Source organism: Bufo gargarizans, chromosome 2 (genome assembly GCF_014858855.1).
Source record: "Bufo gargarizans isolate SCDJY-AF-19 chromosome 2, ASM1485885v1, whole genome shotgun sequence".
In the NCBI taxonomy this organism is placed as follows: domain Eukaryota; kingdom Metazoa; phylum Chordata; class Amphibia; order Anura; family Bufonidae; genus Bufo; species Bufo gargarizans.
The window spans coordinates 122721353-122744802 of NC_058081.1; the positions used below are offsets into that span (position 1 = coordinate 122721353).

Sequence of the window (23450 nt, forward strand, 5' to 3'; positions counted from 1 at the left end):
TAAAAATAATTGCTTTCCATGAATATTGAGTCTCATGTAAATTCCTTGCTGATTGAAGTGTTTCTTAAAAAGTTTCTTGTTTTATGTTAAATAAAAGTGTATTCAGTGGCCTTCTTTAAACGAAGGCAAACAAATGAACTGCTACTAGTGGTGGCTCCAGTGCCAGCCTGTAATATAATTTAAAGGGAAGCAGCAAGTGGTTCCAAAAATTACAAGGGAGAGGCACTCCGATACAACCTGTATATCACATAAAGGAGGGCCTCATTCACATTGTGGTATAATTGTTCAGGTAGTAGGACTCTTACACTCATAAAGCCTATGCACTAAGTGAAAGGGCTGCCAAAAATTACAAGGACCGGCACTCTAATACACCCTGTATTACACATAAAGGAGGGCATCATACACAGTCTTGAAAAATTATGATCGATGGCCTGCTGGTGACCCTCAAAAACATTTGGAGCAAGCGCCTGCTGATCTGACCATCTAAAACATTATGGGTGAGGGCCTGCTGCTGCTTTGGTTACTCTAGATAACCTGGGGCCGATCGCACGTCCCTGTGACGGCGACAATCCATTCGGATGTCTGCCCTATCAACTTTCAATGTTATTTTCAGCGCCAACCATGGTGACCAATGGTAAGAGGGAATCAGTGTTCGATTTCGGAGAGGGAGCCTGAGAAACGGCTACGGCTACCACATCCAAACAAGTCAGCATGTGCACAAATTACCTATTAGGTATAATTAGGTGAGGGCCTGCAGGTGAGCTGACCCTGTAAAAGATTGTAGGTGAGGGCCTGCTGGTGAGCTGACCCTTTAAAAGATGGTAGGTGAGGGCCTGCAGGTGAGCTGAACCTCTAAAACATTATATGCGAGGGCCTGCAGGTGATCTGACCCTCAAAAAAAATTATATGTGAGGGCCTGCTGCTGAGCTGACCCCTAAAACATTATGGTTGAGGGCCTGCTGCTGAGCTGACCATTTTAAAAAATGATGGGAGAGTGCCTGCTGCTTAGATGACCATTGAAAAAAATTACTTTAGCTATGAATAATTGAATAGGACTGGGGCCATGATTAAGAGTGATGGCCAGGGCATCTGTATTGCCCCGCTAGAGGTGAAATTATTGGACCGGCACAAGACAAACCAAAGAAAAAGCATTTGCCAAGAATGTTTCCATTAATCAAAAACAAAAGACGGAGGTTCGAAGACACCGTCGTAGTTCCGACCATAAACAATGACGACCGGCGATCCGGCTGCATTATTCCCATGAGCCGCCGAGCAGCTTCCGGGATACCAAAGTCTTTGGGTTTTGAGGGGAGTATGGTTTTAAAGCTGACAAAGTACACTGTATGTCACAGATAAATTTTTGAAGTGCACACATTACACTGCAGATGTAGCCCTGGTATTGTCACTGTCAGAAGCAGACACCGTCTACGTAAAAATTATAATGTACATCCCAGAAAAAAAAATTAAGCGCACACGTTACACTGCAGATGTGGCCCTGCTAAGGTCACTGTCAGAAGCGGACACCTTGTACAGAAAAATGACACTGTATGTCACAGATACATTTTTGAAGCACACACTTTAGGCTACTTTCACACTAGCATTCGGGTGTCCGCTTGTGAGCTCCGTTTGAAGGGGCTCACAAGCGGACCCGAACGCATCCGTACTGCCCTAAAGCATTCTGAGTGGATGCGGATCCGCTCAGAATGCATCAGTCTGGCAGCGTTCAGCCTCCGCTCCGCTCAGCAGGTGTCCGCCTGGCCGTGCGGAGGCGTGCGGATCAATGGGGACGGATCCGTTTGAAGATGACACACTATGGCTCAATCTTCAAACGGATCCGTCCCCCATTGACTTTACATTGAAAGTCTGGACGGATCCGTCTGAGGCTACTTTCACACTTAGAAATTTTTTAACATTATAATGCAGACGGATCCGTACTGAACGGAGCCATCGTCTGCATTATATGAGCGGATCCGTCTCAGACTCCACAATATTATAATACAGAAATAGATAATCCAACTGATAATACTAGTACCACACAGATAATGCCCCCAATACTGTGCCCACTGTGCTCCCAATACTATACTACAGAAATAGATAATGCCCCATAATGTGCCACAATAAGATTCCCCCATAGTGTCCCCCATAATGTGCCAGTATAAATGCACCTTCATAGTGCCCCCATAATGTGCCAGTATAAGATGCCCCCATTGTGCCCCCACTGATATTGCCAGTATAAATGCCCCATAATCCCCCATGATGTGCCACTAGATGCCCACATAGTGCCCTCATGATGTGCCAGTAATTACCTCAATAGATGCCCCCATGATGTGCCAGTAATGCCCCTATATTGTCCCCCATTATGTGCCAGCAGATGCCCCATTAGTACCCCATGATGTGCCAGTAATGTCCCCAGTAGATGCCCCCACAGTGTCCCCATGATGTACCAGTAATGCCCCCAGAAGATGCCCCCACAGTGCCCACGATAATGTGCCAGCAGATGACCCCATAGTGTCCCCCATGATGTGCCAGTAATGCCCCCACAGTGTCCCCAATAATGTGCCAGTAATGCCCCCATAGTGTCCCCATCATGTGCCAGTAATTCCCCCAGTTGATGCCCCCCACACCATGTGCCAGTAATGCCCCCAAAAAGTGTCCTTCATCATGTGCCAGTAATTCCACCATATTGTCCCCCATCATGTGCCAGTAATGCCCTCCATAGTGTCCCCCATCATGTGCCAGTAATTCCCCAGTTGATGCCCCCTCACTATGTGCCAGTAATGCCCCCAAAAAGTGTCCCCCATGATGTGCCAGTAATGCCCTCATAGTGTCCCCAATAATGTGCCAGTAATGCCCCCATAGTGTCCCCATCATGTGCCAGTAATTCCCCCAGTTGATGCCCCCCTCACCATGTGCCAGTAATGCCCCCAAAAAGTGTCCCCCATCATGTGCCAGTAATTCCACCATATGGTCCCCCATCATGTGCCAGTAATGCCCTCCATAGTGTCCCCCATCATGTGCCAGTAATTCCACCATATTGTCCCCAATCATGTGCCAGTAATGCCTCCATAGTGTCCCTCATCATGTGCCAGTAATTCCCCCAGTTGATGCCCCCTCATAATGTGCTAGTAATGCCCCCTATAGTGTCCCCCATCATGTGCCAGTATAGACCCTATAGTGTCCCCCATCATGTGCAAGTAATGCCCCCATATTGTCCCCCATCATGTGCCAGTAATGCCCCCATAGTGTTCCCCATCACATGCCAGTAATTCTTCCAGTTGATGCCCCCATAGCTCGCCACATAAAAAAAATAAAAAAACACTAATACTTACCTCCATACTGGCAGCAATGCAGGCCTCTTCCGGCCTGAGTCTCGCGCAGTACAAATCTCGGAAGATGTGATGATGTCTGCGCCAGCCTCTGATAGGCTGCAGGCACTAGGCTTGCAGCCTATCAGAAGAGCAGGGAAGGGAGACACCTCTTCCTTGCTCTGCTGCAACATTAATCTGTATCGCTCATCTCCCCCTGACCTGCTGCCGCCGCTGTCGAGCTCCGGATCAGGATTCAGCCAGCAACACAGTTCTCTGATCCGGCTGTAATTTTAACAACCGGATCTGGAGAACCGGAGGGAACCGGCTGAACCCCATGCCTAGATGCACACACTTTACACAGGAGATGTGGCGCAGCTAATCTCACTGTCCGCAGCAGACACCGTCTATTGAAAAAGTACACTGGATGTCACTGATATTTTAGGGATGCGCAAATTTTAAACAGGAGATGTGGCGCGGATAATTTAAGTGTCCGCAGCGGCCTATTACACAGTATTTAGCGCTGCTGTCACACACAATAGTCCTTACAAGGACTTTTGTGTCTCTGAAACATTTTTGTACAAAACAAATATTCAATTACACTCCCTACACTGTCTGTCCCTTCCTATGCTCAGCTCTCTCTGACTACAAATGAGTCAAACATGCGTCATCGGGTGCTATATAGCACCTGATGATGCGTTCCAGACACTGTAATGTCAGTAACCAACATGGCTACGACATTACAGTGAGGGCAGTACTTACCCGCACATTTATTGGCCAAGAAATGTGCGGGGAGGAGACTCGAGCATTGCGCTCGAGCACATACGGTACTCGGCCGAGTACCACCATGTGCCGAGCATGCTCGATCATCACTAGTGACTTCTTATTACTCTTTTTTTTTTTTTTTATTAAAATATCTTCCGCTCAATAAAAAAAATAAACTAAGTGTAAATTGATCCGAATAATTGGGCGTTGCACTTTTCATTCTGCGTTGCTTGAGAATGTTTGATACATGGATACTGGCAAACTCAGTGGGACAGGGGTGCCTGTGCCAAATTTTGCTGTGGGACCCTATGAGATTTGTCCTTGTTATTATTGTGTTTGTGTTTCAATTACTCAGACCACTTCTTGCTGTCAGTGAACGAAATTTGCTTGTTCAGATCTATAAGCTGCAACCATTTCCTGATCATGTACAGCTAACACAGTTGTTTGACTTAAAGCGGTTGTCTCACTTTAGTAAGTTGTATTTATCATGTAGAGAAAGGTACTACAAGCCACTTAATAATGTATTGTGATTGTCTATATTGCTTGATTTGCTGGCTGGATTAATTTTTCCATCACATTATACACTGCACGTTTCCATGGTTACAGACCACCCTGCAATCCAGCAGTGGTGGTCGTTCTTGCACACTATAGGAAAAAGTGTCAGCCTCTCTGATGGCCCGGGACCATGGGAGCGCACATTGGCGACCACGACTGATGGATTGCAGGGTGGTCTGTAACCATGGAAATGAGCAGTGTATAATGCGATGGAAAAATGAATCCATACAGCAAAGGAAGCAATATGGATAATACCAATACATTAGTAAGTGGCTTATATGAACTTTCTGTACATGGTAAATGCCACTAAGCGAAGGGAGACAACCCCTTTAAGTATATCATTGCTCACTCTTATCACCAACGTGAAGCAGAAATCAAGAAATCTATGAGGAATCAATACATGCAATACATTAGAAAGCGGCATCATGTTTCATAATCATTCTGCCTTTTTCTCTTTTATGATATCAATGATCTAATAAACTTACCTGATCTTCATTGAAAGGGTCTCATTATGTCTCCATTTCACAATTGCCGGTTTCATATGTAATTTGATGCTTTCATGGCTTCTGACTGTAGCAGCTGGACTACTTGAATCATTTATTGATAATCCAACTCTAAAAAGAAGAATATAACAGTTTATCTTTAATGCAATATTTTTGTAAATGTCCTTGAACATTAAAAAGTATATAAGATATTCAAAGACGATATTTCTGGTTTTATTTTAGTATCAACATGAAATCTTTCAGAATCTTAAAGTGCCAATGAACTGAAAATAAGGTGCCATCGAAACTCATGCGCTGGGTGTAATCTCTCATGTCCTTTTCCCTGTATGTTTGTATTCCAAAAAATGGTGCTAAGTGATCAGTCCCATCATTAGTTTAGACCACTAGCACTGGACAAATTAGGTGAATGTTTGGAGAGGGAAGCAAAAGAACACAGGAAACATATACAGTATATGTCTAACACGTAACCTCTAATGCTCTGTTCACATCTCTGCTACTGTAGGTAAGCTTGCGTTCATTTCGGATATCCGCTGCCTGATATGGTGAAAATGTCGGCTGATGGCTGGGCAAAAAACTGTCGCGTGCAATGTTTTTCATCTGGCTAAAACCCGAAATTTATGCTTAAAATCAGCCGGATCACCGCCAGACGTCATTGCAGTCAATGGGGATCCGTTGGTGAAGTAGAGGATTCGGCAACACCAGATCCTGTGAGATCAGGCAAGTTGCTCTGTGCTGGAACAGCCTGCCGAATCTCCTAACGGAGATTTAAGCGAAGCCTAAGGCCTTTTGCACACTAGTGATGAGCAGCATAGGCAATATTCGTTTTTTGCGATATTTATCAAATTTTTGTCCTAATATTCGGCATAAATTTGCAAATTCTAGAATTCCTGATCTCCAGTCATTATTTTCTTGATTGCGAAAATCAGCAATGTAATATGCGCGAACAATACAGGTGTGGGTCACTTTTGCTAAATTTTTCAAGCTGCTAGAAATTTCCTGGGACTGGAGAAAATGCACAGTAATTCCTATCACACTACCTAACACCCTACACTGGAACCTATGAGCTACACTATATCAGGATATAACCTACACTGACCATCTCCCAGTAACTATCTGTGTTATATACTGTATATATGAGCTAACTAACCATCTAATGTAATTGGATAATGAATAGGATCCAGATGAAAGCACAGAGCACAGCAATGTCACTGCTCCCTCTCTCAGAACTGCAAAAAATACTGCATAAAATGGCTGCTGGGAGGTTCTTATATAGTAAGGGGTAGGCAACTTTCCTATTGGTTGCTAGGGATGTTGCTAAGCTGAGACAAAGACATTGCAGCCTTCTCATTGGCCCACAAGCAAGAAGGGAGGTTACTGATGAAGAAAAAAAAAATCGAGAATATTCACAATTGCAAAGATATAACACAATATTATAGATCTTCGCAAATTCTTGAAGTGCCGATATTCGCAATAAAAATTTGCCATTCGAATATTCGCGATCAACACTACTGCACACGACCGTATGCCCTCCGAGACCTGCTGTCCATGAGCGGGCCTTTTGTCCCGGAGCGACATTGTTTGTGCACACAGGAGCACACAGCATCATAGATTACAATGATGCTGTGGACATCGGGCAGCCCGCGGGACTACTGTCCCGCACTCATAAGATCATAGACGTGCGGGACAATAGCCCTGCAGGCGGCCCAAACGTCCACAGCCTCATTGTAATCTATGATCTATGATGCTGTATGATCAATGCCGCTCCGAGACATATGGCCCTCTCACAGACCGTATATCTCGGAAGGCATATGGTCGTGTGCAAGAGGTCTAATTCAGTGTTGCACATCACTTTATCAGGGCAGGAATGTCCCTTTCCTGTTTGTTCTTGAGATGCAGAACAGGTTACTACACAATTTTCAGGTACTGGCACACATTATGAACATCCAGCCTGAAAAGAAGTGATCAAAGAGTCTGTATAAACAGCCTGAGGGTACAGAGCACTTCGTTCAGCTCTGGGAACAGTAAAAAGGAAAGTAGAGATGTAGCTGACATTGATCGAAAAATGCTGGATGGAAATCCTAAACCGTTATATTGCAGCAACCCATGTTCAGCTAGTGGCCCAGATACAAGACATGATGGGATTTTTGCTGAATACAGAAATGAATAACAGTAACTTTTTCCTACATAGACTTGTTATTACTTAGAGTGAATACTTGTATATCTAAGGCTACTTTCACACTAGCGTTAATATTTTCTGGTATTGAGATCCGTCATAGGGTCTCAATACCGGAAAAAATTATTCAGTTTTGTCCCCATTCATTGTCAATGGGGACAAAATTTAACTGACCAGAAAGGAATGCTCCTGAATGCGATCCATTCCGTTCTCATACCGGAGAGCAAACCGCGGCATGCTGCGGTTTGCTTTCCGTCCTGGGATGCGGAGCTAAACGGATCAGTCATGACCCACAGGGAAAATCAATAGGGACGGATTTGTTTTCACAATCTGACACAATAGAAAACGGATCCGTCCCCCATTGACTTTCAATGGAGTTCATGACGGAATGCACATGGAAACGGAATGCACGCGGAATAACTTCAGTTTTTTTGCGAACCCATTGAAATGAATGGTTCCGCATATGGTCTGCAAAAAAAAAAAAACAGAACGGACACGGAAAGAAAATACTTTGTGTGCATGAGGCCTAAGACTGCATGCTGTGAGAGAGAGCATCAGCCAGAGACTTTTGTCTTAGGCCTAGTGCACACAAACGTTTTTTTTTCCGATTTGCGGTCCGTTTTTTTTGCGTTCCGTATACGGTCAGTATACGGAACCATTCATTTCAATGGTTCTGCTAAAAAACGGAATGTACTCCGTATGTATTCCGTTTCCGTATTTCCATTTTTCCGTTCCGTTGAAAGCTAGAACGTTCCGTGGCTCCATTCAAGTCAAATCACGTTCCGTGGCTCCATTCAAGTCAATGGGTCCGCAAAAAAAATGGAAATGCATCCGTATGTCTTCCCTATCCGTTCCTTTTTTGCGGAACCATCTATTGAAAATGTTATGCCCAGCCCAATTATTTCTATGTAATTACTGTATACTGTATATGCCATATGGAAAAACGGAATGGAGAAACAGAACGGAAACACAACCAGGGCCGTCTTTACCAAGGGGCAAAAGGGGAAGCTGCCCCGGCCCCAGTTGCTCCTGGGGGGCCCAAGGCAACTGCCTCGTGAGCCCTAATAGCCACTGCCCCAGGTGTCAGGCTGTCAGCTCTACCAGGAGTCCAGGCATCATGATCGTACTGTGTTAAAGTTGTGATTTAGGACCTTAATGACATCATCACCATGTGACCAGTAACCTAGCAATATTACTGGTCACATGGCTATGAGGTCATCACAGGTCCTGTGGAGTGTTGCAGAAGTTAACTGTGGAGCTTTTTTGTGTGAAAATTACATTAGAAAAAGGTGACAGGGGCTTACTGTATAGTGGGGTGCTGTATACTGTGTGGGGCTGTATAGTGTGGGGGGGGAGGGGCTATACTGCTGTACTGTATACTATGGGGGTCTGTATAATGTATACTGAGGGTGTGGTATAGTGTGGAGTGCTATACTGCTGTACTGTATAGTGTGGGGGGCTGTATTGTGTATTGTTTGGGGTGCTGTATACTGTGAGGTGTTGTATACTGTGGGGTGCTGTATACTGTGGGCTGCTATACTGCTCTACTATATACTGTGGGGTACTGTATAGTGTGGGGTGCTATACTGCATACTGTGTGGTGTTGTATACGACAGGGTGCTATACTGCATACTGTGGGGTGCTGGGGTGCACTGTAACACTAGGGTGAGCCGAGCCCTGGTCTCCTTCCTGCAGAGCGGTGCCTACTTCCAGCCCAGAGCACTGATCCTGAGCCGCTGGAGTCTTCAGAACTGGAAGTATTTACAGTCATTCACTGGACTCTACCAGATGTGTGGATTTTTTGTGTGTGTGTTGTGGTGGAGGGCGTGATTGCATGCTAAGGTGTGGGAAGGCGGGATCCAGGGGGCCCAAGTAAATTTTTGCCCAGGGTCCAATCAATATTAAAGACGGCCCTGAACACAACGCAACAACGGATCCGTGAAAACGGACCGCAAAACACTGAAATAGCCATACGGTCGTGTGAAATAGGCCTTAGTGAATCCAGCACAGCTTGCATATGAGACCACAAAGAGCCTACCCTCACAGCAGGCATGAAGAGAGAAAATATACAGAGGGAAAGAAAAAGTCTCAATACCATGCAGATTAGAGAAATCGAATCTGGGTGAACTACATGCATTGTAATATACATCTCCAGATCCCTAAGGAGTGATTACTATTTTCTTTTATTGTAGTAATAGGTATTCTTAAAATGTGTTTGTGACCACACAGTCTATATGTTTGAGAAATGTGTTTCTTTTCCATTGATTTTTATTATTATGGCAAGCAACAAGCTAATTTCCTCTCATGCTCATTTCACTGCTCACCTGACACTGTAATTCTTTGACCCAAAGCAATTTCTAATTAGCTTGGCCAGCATGACCATTAAACACCTCAATGCTAGACGTTAAGTAAACATGTCAGGCATTGACGGATCATTTGTTCAGCGTTCCTGTTTCACATGCTAAGTAAGTTCTGCTGCACAATATCCATCCCTCGAATAGTGATAAGAAGAACCTCTTAGATATTCATATTTTCTCTAGCAGGCATAATGTTCTCTCTTTTTGAAGCTCTATATACGGTACTTTTAAAGAAATCCATGGTCAAGAAAAAATATTTGATGTATGAACATTAAGTGCTAGAAAAAGAGAGATGAAAATCATACAAATAACCTGTGCATAGACCAGGGGGAGAGGAGATGGAAAACACCTCATTTAAAGTAGCTGAACCCGGACATACCCTTATTTTCACCCAGGCAGCCCCCCTGAGGCTAGCATTAGAGCATCTCATGCTAAACCGTGCAGGGAAAGGGCTCTTTTGTTTTCAATAACACACTGACGGGCGGAAACTTCCGCCCAGCAGTGTCTTGGGTGACGTCACCGGCTCTGATGGGCGGGCTTTAGCGCTGCCCTAGCCATTTTACTGGCTAGGGCAGCGTTAAATCCCGCCCATCAGTGCCAGTGATGTCACTGGGGTTCCTGGCAGCCCCATGGAGAGCCACGGTACGTCACCGGATCTCCCAAAAATGCCTTTGCTCTGCGCGATTTAGTGCAGGGGAAAGGAGAGCATTGAAGCATGAACTGCTCCGATGCTCATGTCAGGGGGGGCTGGCTGGGGGAAAATGGAGGGATGACCGGGTTCAGCTCTGAACCCAGACAACCCCTTTAATTGCATCGTAATTCAATTGACCTATTCTAAATAGAGAAGTGACCAAGTGCCATACACCTATCTGCAGCCAACTATTGACTGGGGCAATATCTGCATCTGCACCATGCTAGTGACTATGGGAGATATCTGTAGCACGCTAGTTATTGGGAGGAATATCTGCAAATGGGAAATAAGTTTAGAGAGTCATTGTCTGCAGTAAACCAGTGTGCTTCTTTACTGGAAGAATTCAGTTGCGAAACAATACAGGCGAAGCATAGGGATGGCTTTTCCAGTCTCCCTGGCAGAAGAAGAGTATGATGCTGAGGAAAGGCATGAGCTAGCTGTCCCTCTCTCTCTCTCTCTCTCTCAGAAGGCTGGTACCCTGGAAAAAGGTCTGTGGCAGGGTATCCCTGTCTCAGTGTCTTTTTCTGGTCGCTCAAGTAGTCTGGCAGAGTCTCCTCTTCTAGGCATTGTTCCCTAACTGCAGAAGACTAGGGGCTCTGGCTGCTCTCCTGATACAGGTCCTACTAAAAAAATTAGCATATTGTGATAAAGTTCATTATTTTCTGTAATGTACTGATAAATATTAGACTTTCATATATTTTAGATTCATTACACACCAACTGAAGTAGTTCAAGCCTTTTATTGTTTTAATATTGATGATTTTGGCATACAGCTCATGAAAACCCAAAATTCCTATCTAAAAAAATTAGCATATTTCATCCGACCAATAAAAGAAAAGTGTTTTTAATACAAAAAAAGTCAACCTTCAAATAATTATGTTCAGTTATGCACTCGATACTTGGTCGGGAATCCTTTTGCAGAAATGACTGCTTCAATGCGGCGTGGTATGGAGGCAATCAGCCTGTGGCACTGCTGAGGTGTTATGGAGGCCCAGGATGCTTCAATAGTGGCCTTAAGCTCATCCAGAGTGTTGGGTCTTGCGTCTCTCAGCTTTCTCTTCCCAATATCCCACAGATTCTCTATGGGGTTCAGGTCAGGAGAGTTGGCAGGCCAATTGAGCACAGTAATACCATGGTCAGTAAACCATTTACCAGTGGTTTTGGCACTGTGAGCAGGTGCCAGGTCGTGCTGAAAAAATGAAATCTTCATCTCCATAAAGCTTTTCAGTAGATGGAAGCATGAAGTGCTTCAAAATCTCCTGATAGCTAGCTGCATTGACCCTGCCCTTGATAAAACACAGTGGACCAACACCAGCAGCTGACATGGCACCCCAGACCATCACTGACTGTGGGTACTTGACACTGGACTTCAGGCATTTTGGCATTTCCCTCTCCCCAGTCTTCCTCCAGACTCTGGCACCTTGATTTCCGAATGACATGCAAAATTTGCTTTCATCTGAAAAATGGACCACTGAGCAACAGTCCAGTGCTGCTTTTCTGTAGCCCAGGTCAGGCGCTTCTGCCGCTGTTTCTGGTTCAAAAGTGGCTTGACCTGGGGAATGCGGCACCTGTAGCCCATTTCCTGCACACGCCTGTACACGGTGGCTCTGGATGTTTCTACTCCAGACTCAGTCCACTGCTTCCGCAGGTCCCCCAAGGTCTGGAATCGGTCCTTCTCCACAATCTTCCTCAGGGTCCGGTCACCTCTTCTCGTTGTGCAGCGTTTTCTGCCACACTTTTTCCTTCCCACAGACTTCCCACTGAGGTGCCTTGATACAGCACTCTGGGAACAGCCTATTCGTTCAGAAATTTCTTTCTGTGTCTTACCCTCTTGCTTGAGGGTGTCAATGATGGCCTTCTGGACAGCAGTCAGGTCGGCAGTCTTACCCATGATTGCGGTTTTGAGTAATGAACCAGGCTGGGAGTTTTTAAAAGCCTCAGAATTCTTTTGCAGGTGTTTAGAGTTAATTAGTTGATTCAGATGATTAGGTTAATAGCTCGTTTAGAGAACCTTTTCATGATATGCTAATTTTTTTAGATAGGAATTTGGGGTTTTCATGAGCTATATGCCAAAATCATCAATATTAAAACAATAAAAGGCTTGAACTACTTCAGTTGTGTGTAATGAATCTAAAATATATGAAAGTCTAATGTTTATCAGTACATTACAGAAAATAATGAACTTTATCACACTATGCAAATTTTTTTAGAAGGACCTGTATATATGGTTTCTGGCTGCACTAAAACCTTCTAGTAGAAGGCGTGGAGTGGAGAAACTCAGCACAAATACAACTCATTGACTTGCATTAGACCTTCAATGATACTTAATGGCAATAACACAGCAGTTTTTCCAAACAAAAACAGGTTTTCAGACATAATAACAGAATTAAACCAGACATAGAAAAGGTCAATCTGTCTGGTTTTGGTAGTAAACAAGTTTAGCTTTTTCCCTTCAAAACATGCTCCTGCTATAGTTGTGACACAGTCAGTAATTAAGCTTTGGGCGGAGTTAGAGGTGTGGCCTAGTATGAAAAAACTGCCATGTCGCGCGCCGCACATATTGTCCCTCTTTCCAATTTTTAAAAGTTGGGGGGGGTATGCTAATCAGGCTTCACTGGTTAGTTTTAGGTGCAGTAAGAACCTGGGGGATTTGCTAGTGGAAGGGTAGGTTTGAGAGACAGGGACCTAACTGGCTAAGGCTAATTTTACACTCGCGTTTGGTGCGGATCCGTCATGGATCTGCACAGACGGATCTGTTCAGATAACACAACCATCTGCATCCGTTCAGAACGGATCCGTTTGTATTATCTTTAACATAGCCAAAACGGATCCGTCTTGAACACCATTGAAAGTCAATGGAGGACGGATCCGTTTTCTATTGTGCCAGATTGTGTAATAGAAAACGTTTGGCTCAGTTTCGTCAGACGGACACCAAAATGCTGCAGGCAGCGTTTTGGTGTCCGCCTCCAAAGCGGAATGGAGACGAAACTGAGGCAAACTGATGCATTTTGAGCGGATCTTTATCCATTCAGAATGCATCAGGACAAAACTGATCCGTTTTGGACCGCTTGTAAGAGCCCTGAACGGATCTCACAAACAGAAATGCAAAACGCCAGTGTGAAAGTTGCCTAAGACGTAAGATGCCAGAGGGTAATCATCACTGTGGCCAGTGTAGTTTTTGCAGCAATTTATTAAAGGGATATGTAAGATTGGGCAATAGCGATTGTTTTTTAAGGAGTTTTTTTTACCTGTAAGACTAACTATGTAGTGTATGCTATTATATGCACATGTGGTTTATACTACATAGGGAAAACAATCAGGGCGATGCAGGTTTGCTTTGGCGAGCATGCACGCTCACTTAGAACTAAGGTGGGAACACCGAGATTGATCGACCACATGTGCGAGCAACATAGAGGCGATATTGGCCAAATACAGTTCTGTGTTTTTTTCCGTTTACAACAGGTAACAAAAGTAGGAGATCGAATTTATTTTTATCGCTAAAGGAGGCAGAAATTATCATAAAAACGGGGGCGTTGGGCCCTCTAAGGAATGACCTTAGTGTGTTTATATTAAATATCTTAGGATGAAATTACCAGTCTCTCAGGTACATATTTTTATCTTTGTTTTTAGTGCTACGTATGATTTGTATCATGTGCTCTATAATGTGGTTAATTAGGTGCCTTTAAGGGGCGTGCCACAGTTTGTGTGAAAAGGCCAGATGAAGTGCAGGCCTAGATGTTCATGTCCATGTAACCTGCAGAAAGCTGTAAAATAACAGATCCTGTTGCATCAGTTGTCATCTGTTTGAGCCATTTCCAACTGACATCCGTTTTTTAGACAGGAAAAAAAGTCCTGCATGCAGTACCTTTGTTTCTGTCTAAAAAAAGTCTCTCAGACAGAAATGGCTCAAATGGATGACAACTGATGCAACAGGGTCCATTTTTTTTTACTGGCTCCTGTAAAAAAATTGATCTGTTGTAATCCTATGCATAACTGGTAAAATAACAGGATCTGTTATTTTACAGCCTAATTGTACTTTTGCACTAGCGGCAAGAAACTCCGGCAGGCTGTTCCGGGGGGTGAACGCGTGCCCCTGAACTACTGCCCCGGCCCCATTGACTATAATTGGGAGTTCCAGCGGCAGCACAGCAAACATGTCGAGAGGTGGCCGCAATAAAACAACGTCATGTTGTAGTTTTATTCCGGCCACCTCTTAGCATGTTTGCCGTGCTGCCGCAGTCAATGGGGCCGGAGCAGTAATCTGGGGGCACGCGTGCACTAGCGGCAGCACGGATCCGACAGGCTGTTCACCCGCCAGAACAGCCTGCCAAAGTTCCTTGCCACTAGTGTGAAACTAGCCTAAGCTGTATTACGGCTTGATTTTTATAGGACAAGTTGCACTTTCTAATGCTACCATTTAATATTGCCTACATCTGATTTAGTGACAAGCTGGAAAAAAATTCAAAAAGGGGTGAAATTGAAAAAAAAAAAGCAATTCTGCAACACTTTTATGGGTTTTATTTTTACGACATTCCCTATGTGGCAAAAAATTACCACTTTCTCCGGGTCAGTACCATTACAGCAATACCACATATGTATAGTTTTTGTTGCGTTTAAATAATGTAAGGAAAGAAAAATAAAACCTTGAAAAAAAATTGTTTGCTCTTTTCATCGTCATATTCTGACCCCTATAACTTTTTTGTAATTATGTGTACGGAGCTGTGTGAATGCTCATTTTTTGCGGAGCAATCTTTTTTTTCCCATCACGCCGTTTTCCGTACGGAATAAATATTTTTATATTTTAATAGTGCAGGTGCTTTTGGCCATTATGTTTATTTTTTTATTGTTTATGTATTTTTACTTTGGGGAAAAGGGGTGATTTGACATTTTATATATAACATTTTTAAAATAATTGTAAAAACATATATTTTTTTGTACACATTTTATAGCTCCTATAGCAAACTATAACAAGCAATCATCATATTGCTTCTCACATAGACTCCAGTGCACTAGCATTGGAGTCTATGAGGATTACATCATGTTCCTATGGAGCCACAGGCAGGGGCTCCATAGGAATCTTCAGGAGGACTGAGGCTCCCACACTCACCATCCAGCTCCCCTGATCCTTGCGCACGCCTCCGGGTTTTTGCACTCCCAGATGCCACGACATCTGAGGGGCTAAATGTATGCGATCAATGTTATCGTCAATCAGATACATCAGTCCTGGGTGACTACTATTTAGGCACCCAGCGACTATGGCACCCCCCCCCCCCCCCCCCCCGTGTTTGTGAGCAGGTGCCATCTTTAAAGTCCTACCCAATGCTGCAATGCCGTGTCTGGTGCTGGTCGGGAAGGAGTTAAGGAATGCTTAAGACTACATTTTACCTACATAAATCTGCAGACGTCCAGTAAAACGTCAGTAGTTTGCAGGGGTACATGAAAGTTGTTAGAGTCATGATGTCTTCTCAGTAGAAGCAGATTACTTTGTCCGCTCTGAATCGAATACTTTGATGTGTTTTCTCAGTTTCATTTTACTGAGATAGTATAGTAATATAGAAAAATCTAGTTCTATAAGAATAGCCTAAATTGGCATGCAATGGCTTTCTAGTTTTTACAGCATATGATTATTATATCATACTGTTATTATATTGCCTACCCTATTTAAAAAGCACAATTTAAGTCATTAAATCTTTCATCAAAGATCTCTACATAGTCATTTTCATTTTTTTCATTTATGTTATTTTTTTTTACTTCCTACTTTCCCAGAGCCATAACTTTTATTTTCCCAATAGCCATATAAAGGCTTATTTTTTGCAGGAAAAGCTGTACTTTTACACCGTTTAATTTTGGATACAATGTAGCGGGAAGCTGGAAAATGCAGTTGGAAAAAAAAAAATTGCACCATTGTTTTATGTGGTTTGTTTTTTTTACAGCATTCCCAACGAAGATCACATTAACTTAATTCTGTGGATCAGTATGATCAAAGCAATATCACATTTATATAGTTTTCTTGTGCTTTCATACTTTTAAAAATATAAACTTTGAAAAAATATATTTTTTTTCTTTGCATTGCCATTCTGACCCCCATAACTTTTTTATAGTTACATCTACAGAAATGTCAATTTTTTGTTGGTTGATCTGTAGTTTTTATTGATACCATTTGGGGATTTCTATGACTTTTTGATCCCTCTTAATTCAATTTTATTTGGGAGGCAAAGCGCAAAAATTGCGAAACTGGCCATTTTTTCTTTTACACCATTCATACAGGAATTTAACGTGCATCTGATTGCTTCTGCCATAGACTGCAATTATTTATCGTTGCAGTCTATGAGAGAATCAGTGTGTTCCTATCAAGCCCTGCCATGGAGGGCCCCAGGCTGCCAGAGAAACCCAATGGCCTTTCCATCACGGAGAGTACCACATTCCCAGTAAATTACAGTGGTCAAAGTTGTCTTCGATCACAGACTCTTCCACTGGGTGTCTGCTTTTCTTCTATCTAAAATAACGAATCTCAGATAGAATGGCTAAAACGGATGCTCAAAATAAAGGATCAATTTTTTGCTTGTTTTGTTTTGTGTTTTTCTGACAGATCAGAAGAATGGAAAAGGAAATGGTAATACGAATCTACCCTAAGGGTTCATTCACACATCCTTAGTCAATTACGGATCCGCAATACATCAGTTCGGCACCCCATAGAACTGCCTATTCTTGTTCGCAATTGCGGACAAGAATAGGACATGGTCTATTTTTTTCCGGAGCCACGAACCGGAAGACCGGGGGCGCGCTCCGGAAATGCGAATGGGGACAGCACACTGTGTGCTGTCCACATCCATTCCCACCCCATAGTGAAAGAACGTGTAGCACCCGTTCCGCAGAATTGCGAAATGGGTACAGACACATTCACGGGCGTGTGAATGGACCCTAAGGCCTCTTTCACACAGGCGTCGCGTGTGAGGACTGGATAGGATGTAGGTGCGTTGCGGGAAAATGCGTGATTTTTCCGTGCGAGTGCAAAGCGTTTTGCACGCGCGTGAGAAAAATCGTCATGTTTGGTACCCAGACCCGGACTTCTTCACAGAAGTTCAGGTTTGGGTTAGGTGTTGTGTATATTTCATTATTTTCCCTTATAACATGGTTATAAGGGAAAATAATAGCATTCTTAATACAGAATGCTTAGTAAAATAGGGATGGAGGGGTTAAAAAATGTTTAAAAAAAAATTTAACTCACCTCATCCACTTGTTTGCGCAGCCCGGCTTATCTTCTTTCTTCTTCTTTGATGACCTGGGAGGAAAAGGACCTTTGGTGACGTCACTGCGCTCATCACATGGTCCGTCACATGGTCCATCACATAGTCCATCGCCATGGTGATGGACCATGTGATGAGCGCAGTTACATCACCAAAGGTCCTTTTCCTCCCAGGTCTTAAAAAAAGAAGAAAGAAGATAAGCCGGGCAGCGCGAACAAGTGGATGAGGTGAGTTTAATTATTTATTTAACATTTTTAACCCCTCCATCCCTAATTTACTTAGCATTCTGTATTAAGAATGCTATTATTTTCCCTTATAACCATGTCATAAGGTAAAATAATAAAGATTGGGTCCCTATCCCGATCCTCTCCTAGCAACCATGCGTGAAAATCGCACCCCATCTGCACTTGCTTGCGGATGCTTGTGATTTTCACTCAGCCCCATTCACTTGTATGGGGCCTGCTTTGCATGAAAAACGCACAATATAGAGCATGCTGCAATTTTCACGCAGCGCACAAGTGATGCGTGAAAATCACCGCTCATGTGCACAGCCCCATAGAAATAAATGGGTCCGGATGGGTGCGGGTGCAATGCGTTCACCTCACCTCAAAAACTTAATAGATTTGCAGAATTGATGGAAGCAAACTGAAGAAGAACTGAGGCCTAAATCCACTCTGGGACACTAAATTGACATATCCCGTTATTTAATGCTTACGTAGCACGCTGATGTCTTGGTTTCCACCTTCCTCTTATGTAATCTGTTATCACATACTGTATGAAGCCTCCAAACTGATGTCATTGTGTTTTATAGTATGTTAATAGGTTTGTAAAGATGTCATTCTTAGAATAATTGTCACTTTTAGCATAAAATACCTGGGAAGAGTCTAAAACCTGCCCATAAACTCCTCGCATTCTCAGTCCAGCACGGTCTGATTTTGCCGAGATTGTCTCTGACAATGAGGTACAGCCTCACAAATTCTAGACGATGCCATAGAGTAGCTTGCTTCCAGTGAATAGTCATGTGGGTGGTGTTGGTCTCTGAAGTGGTCATCCAGTCCTGGCTTGAAAGCTGGCTCCAAAGGCATTCAGTCTGGAGTTGGCTTGGAAGCCTGGACTGAATGACTGCTTCTGAGAACAGGACCACCCAGATGACTATTCACAGGTAATGTGCGCTATTGTATTACACCCATTATAATCCTATACAATGCTATGGAGGCAGTTTAGGGGCTTCATATGTGACAACAGGTTTCCTTTAATATCCAACTGTACCTAGACCGAACATACAAATGGATAAAAGATGTATTGCCATCTGGACATTTGTAGCATATCCACAGAATATGCAATGAAGGAGCAGGTTACTGAGCGATCTCAACACCGGATGGACTATGTGCATTATATAGGTTTGATGTTAAAGTTGATAAAGTCTGAGTATAATTCACATTACGCTTTGTTTGTCGTTCCTGGTTTGTAAACATGACGTTTGTTGAACAGGGCCAGATTTTTACTGAACTGTAATCATGGTACCTTTGACTTGTGTCTGCAGGATTCAGGATAGCAAGGACTTCAGGATTGTGGTTTAGTATAGCAAGGAGTTGATCATTTGTCACATGTACAGGTCCTTCTCAAAAAATTAGCATATTGTGATAAAGTTCATTATTTTCTGTAATGTACTGATAAACATTAGACTTTCATATATTTTAGATTCATTACACACCAACTGAAGTAGTTCAAGCCTTTTATTGTTTTAATATTGATGATTTTGGCATACAGCTCATGAAAACCCAAATTTCCTATCTAAAAAAATTAGCATATTTCATCCGACCAATAAAAGAAGAGTGTTTTTAATACAAAAAAAGTCAACCTTCAAATAATTATGTTCAGTTATGCACTCAATACTTGGTCGGGAATCCTTTTGCAGAAATGACTGCTTCAATGCGGCGTGGCATGGAGGCAATCAGCCTGTGGCACTGCTGAGGTGTTATGGAGGCCCAGGATGCTTCGATAGCGGCCTTAAGCTCATCCAGAGTGTTGGGTCTTGCGTCTCTCAACTTTCTCTTCCCAATATCCCACAGATTCTCTATGGGGTTCAGGTCAGGAGAGTTGGCAGGCCAATTGAGCACAGTAATACCATGGGCAGTAAACCATTTACCAGTGGCTTTGGCACTGTGAGCAGGTGCCAGGTCGTGCTGAAAAATGACATCTTCATCTCCATAAAGCTTTTCAGCAGATGGAAGCATGAAGTGCTCCAAAATCTCCTGATAGCTAGCTGCATTGACCCTGCCCTTGATAAAACACAGTGGACCAACACCAGCAGCTGACATGGCACCCCAGACCATCACTGACTGTGGGTACTTGACACTGGACTTCAGGCATTTTGGCATTTCCCTCTCCCCAGTCTTCCTCCAGACTCTGGCACCTTGATTTCCGAATGACATGCAAAATTTGCTTTCATCCGAAAAAAGTACTTTGGACCACTGAGCAACAGTCCAGTGCTGCTTCTCTGTAGCCCAGGTCAGACGCTTCTGCCGCTGTTTCTGGGGAATGCGGCACCTGTAGCCCATTTCCTGCACACGCCTGTACACGGGGGCTCTGGATGTTTCTACTCCAGACTCAGTCCACTGCTTCCGCAGGTCCCCCAAGGTCTGGAATCGGTCCTTCTCCACAATCTTCCTCAGGGTCCGGTCACCTCTTCTCGTTGTGCAGCATTTTCTGCCACACTTTTTCCTTCCCACAGACTTCCCACTGAGGTGCCTTGATACAGCACTCTGGGAACAGCCTATTCGTTCAGAAATTTCTTTCTGTGTCTTACCCTCTTGCTTGAGGGTGTCAATGATGGCCTTCTGGACAGCAGTCAGGTCGGCAGTCTTACCCATGATTGCGGTTTTGAGTAATGAACCAGGCTGGGAGTTTTTAAAAGCCTCAGGAATCTTTTGCAGGTGTTTAGAGTTAATTAGTTGATTCAGATGATTAGGTTAATAGCTCGTTTAGAGAACCTTTTCATGATATGCTAATTTTTTTAGATAGGAATTTTGGGTTTTCATGAGCTGTATGCCAAAATCATCAATATTAAAACAATAAAAGGCTTGAACTACTTCAGTTGGTGTGTAATGAATCTAAAATATATGAAAGTCTAATGTTTATCAGTACATTACAGAAAATAATGAACTTTATCACAATATGCTAATTTTTTTAGAAGGACCTGTATAAGGCTTTAAAGAAGATTCCAGTCACCCTTTTTACTTCAAGCTGCTTGCAATGATGACCACCATGGATGAAACTGCAAAGACAGTAGGTATAGCAGCTGCCAGAAGGAACATCTAGAAAGGTGGCCTACCTTTAAATGCAGTGGGTGATGACTATGGATGATGGAATAGGAACATGAAAAACGTAATGCAGATTACTTGTACTGTAGACCAAGTAAAGGATATTATTCCTGTATCATGACATCTCTGTGAGCTTTATTCCTTCTATGCTGTTACTTCACTGTTTTTCATTTTCTCTGCACTTTGACATTATTATGTGCATTATTCCTGTACTGTAACATGGTTATGTGCATTATCCTTGTGTGGTGACATCACCGTGAGTATGGTCAGTGTAATGTGACATCACCGTGTGCATTACTGTTCAAACTGGATGGCTTCTATCTATTGTATGTTGTGCTGGATCTCTTTACAACAAATCTAAACAAATAATTTACCATTAACCTAAATTTAGTTCTTCTTAAACTATATCAGAATGGCCAACATAGACTTTCAAGGCAGTGTGAACAGAGCTTTACAATTCTGTACCCCTACAATTACACTTCCATTTCCCCTATATAACTTTCACGTCTGCATGTTTATTGTGCTTTTTCAGAAATTCATATTCCTCATTGCATTCTCGTTGTTTAATCACAGTTTTTTTTCCCGCTTCTGCATAGAAATATATTGCACTTAGCTCATATTTCATATTTTCTTCATCAGTTTAGCAGTTGTAACATTGTGACTATTAGAAATCTGACGGAATTGCAGATTTCACAATGTTCACGTCAACTAAAAAGAAAAGAAACAGGAATTTCATATTGTTCCAGATCATGAACAACAGCAGGGGTCACTAAGCATCACAGCCTAAAGCCATATCTTCAGTGACTACCTGCTGTGCACCAGTGAGAAGCACCAAGTGGGAATAAATCAGTTTTTACATTGTCTTCAAAGTGAAGGACAGTGCTATGAAGGTTGCAATGCAGAAACGGTTAGTGGATTTCATTCTGTAATACTGCAAAACTGATATGTGGATTAGGTTATATGAGGTCTGTGTGAACAATATCCTGGATGACAATAAAAAGATGATGTTACTCTACTGGACTTTATTTCTGGAATTTGTTGTCAAAGAATTATATCATATAAAGTAATCCAGACGCAGGAGATGCGATGGATGCAGGTACAGCTCCTGAGACTCCCAGTTGATTTTGTTGGGAAACAGTCAACCAGTTGTACAACAGTAGTATTACATGGAAGCTATTCAGATCAATGGTCACTGATGTAATACATAAACCAACAGGTAAACAGTGTAGGACAGCAGAGACCACGGTGAATATCTGTTTGCCCATAGGCAATACGTTGGTGGCAGTAGTTCTCGTGCTCCATACCCGACCAGAATTACATGTGATTCCTGCCTCGTCCTTTGGCTCAGTGCTTTACTGGGTTGTATGAATTCTGCCTACTCCGACCTTGGTTTGTCCATTGACTATAATATGGCCTGTCCCTTTCGAGCCACTTGTCCCTTGAATTACCAGGGTCATCTGTCACTGAATGAAGACTACTCTAAGAGGTAGCAGCCTGGTGTTTCTCCTCCAGCAGAGACCAGATCCATGTATAGGGATGAAAGTATGAAGATGGTGGGAAGGGGCACAGATAATGCCCTTAGGAATAGCCCTAAGCCAATTAAATTAAGTGACACAATGGGTCCACACAGGAGAAACAGTTCTAGCCACAACAAGCACATTCAATGTTCAGCCTTTATTAATCCAACAGTGACATACAGGCAAATGGTGAGGTTTTCACCCTTGCTTACAGCTCTCTCTTTTGACAAAAACTATATTTGTTAGACATGTGCACCATGCCTAAAAATATTTTGTATCAAAAAAGTGGAATGAATGAATGGCAAGCCACAGCTGAGCTAGTTCTGTCAACTCCTGCCACCTGGATGAGATGTTGCATTCTTCTTTGCATGACTGTTGCAGCCAATCATTGGATTCAGTGGTCAAATGTGCATGAATGGCAGCAAAGAAATGTCTGTTCCTGGTGGTCTATAGCAGAAGTGTTACTACCAGGATTCCTATTGGTCTATGGCAGAGAAGGGGTTAATGTCTATGGTGGTCTAATGCAAATAAATGGTTAATGCCAGTGTCCCTAGGGGTGTAAAGCAGAGAAACAATTCATTTTAGAATCTTTGGTGGTTTTCAGAAGTGTAGGGGTTTATCATTCATCCTGGGTTCCACTGAATTACCCAGCCTTCCAGGTTTAGCATGGTCCTGGATGTAACAGGAGGATGAACACTGATTGCTTAGCTTGCTATTTTTTCTGTTCCCTCTCTGCACTCATCATATAGATAGAGAGTGCGGAGAAGGAATACAGAGAACTGTGCAACTCTAATTATATGGCTGCACAGTTTTCACTGGGTTTGGGCAGAGGTTTCATAAATATTCCTACTGTACAAGTTATATTTGAATAGGGGTATTCTTTTCAGTCAGTGACCCCTATTGTGGCCCCAATATTTAAAATGCCCCTGTATATGCTCCAATGATTTAGAATGCCCCCTGTGGTAGCCTTAGTATTTAAAAAGCCCAGCTTCAGTGATTCCTGTATATATAATAC

At 43.0% G+C, this 23450-nt stretch overlaps 1 protein-coding gene across 1 annotated transcript in view; it reads right to left on the reverse strand.

Annotated features, from left to right (window-relative positions):
• ST8SIA2 (ST8 alpha-N-acetyl-neuraminide alpha-2,8-sialyltransferase 2) overlaps positions 1–23450 on the reverse strand; it is a 486181-nt gene that overhangs the window by 146427 nt on the left and 316304 nt on the right. The window contains exon 3 of the mRNA XM_044283199.1: positions 5111–5239. Within this exon, the coding sequence (XP_044139134.1) occupies positions 5111–5239 (129 nt within the window). The remainder of the gene's footprint in view (positions 1–5110; positions 5240–23450) is intronic.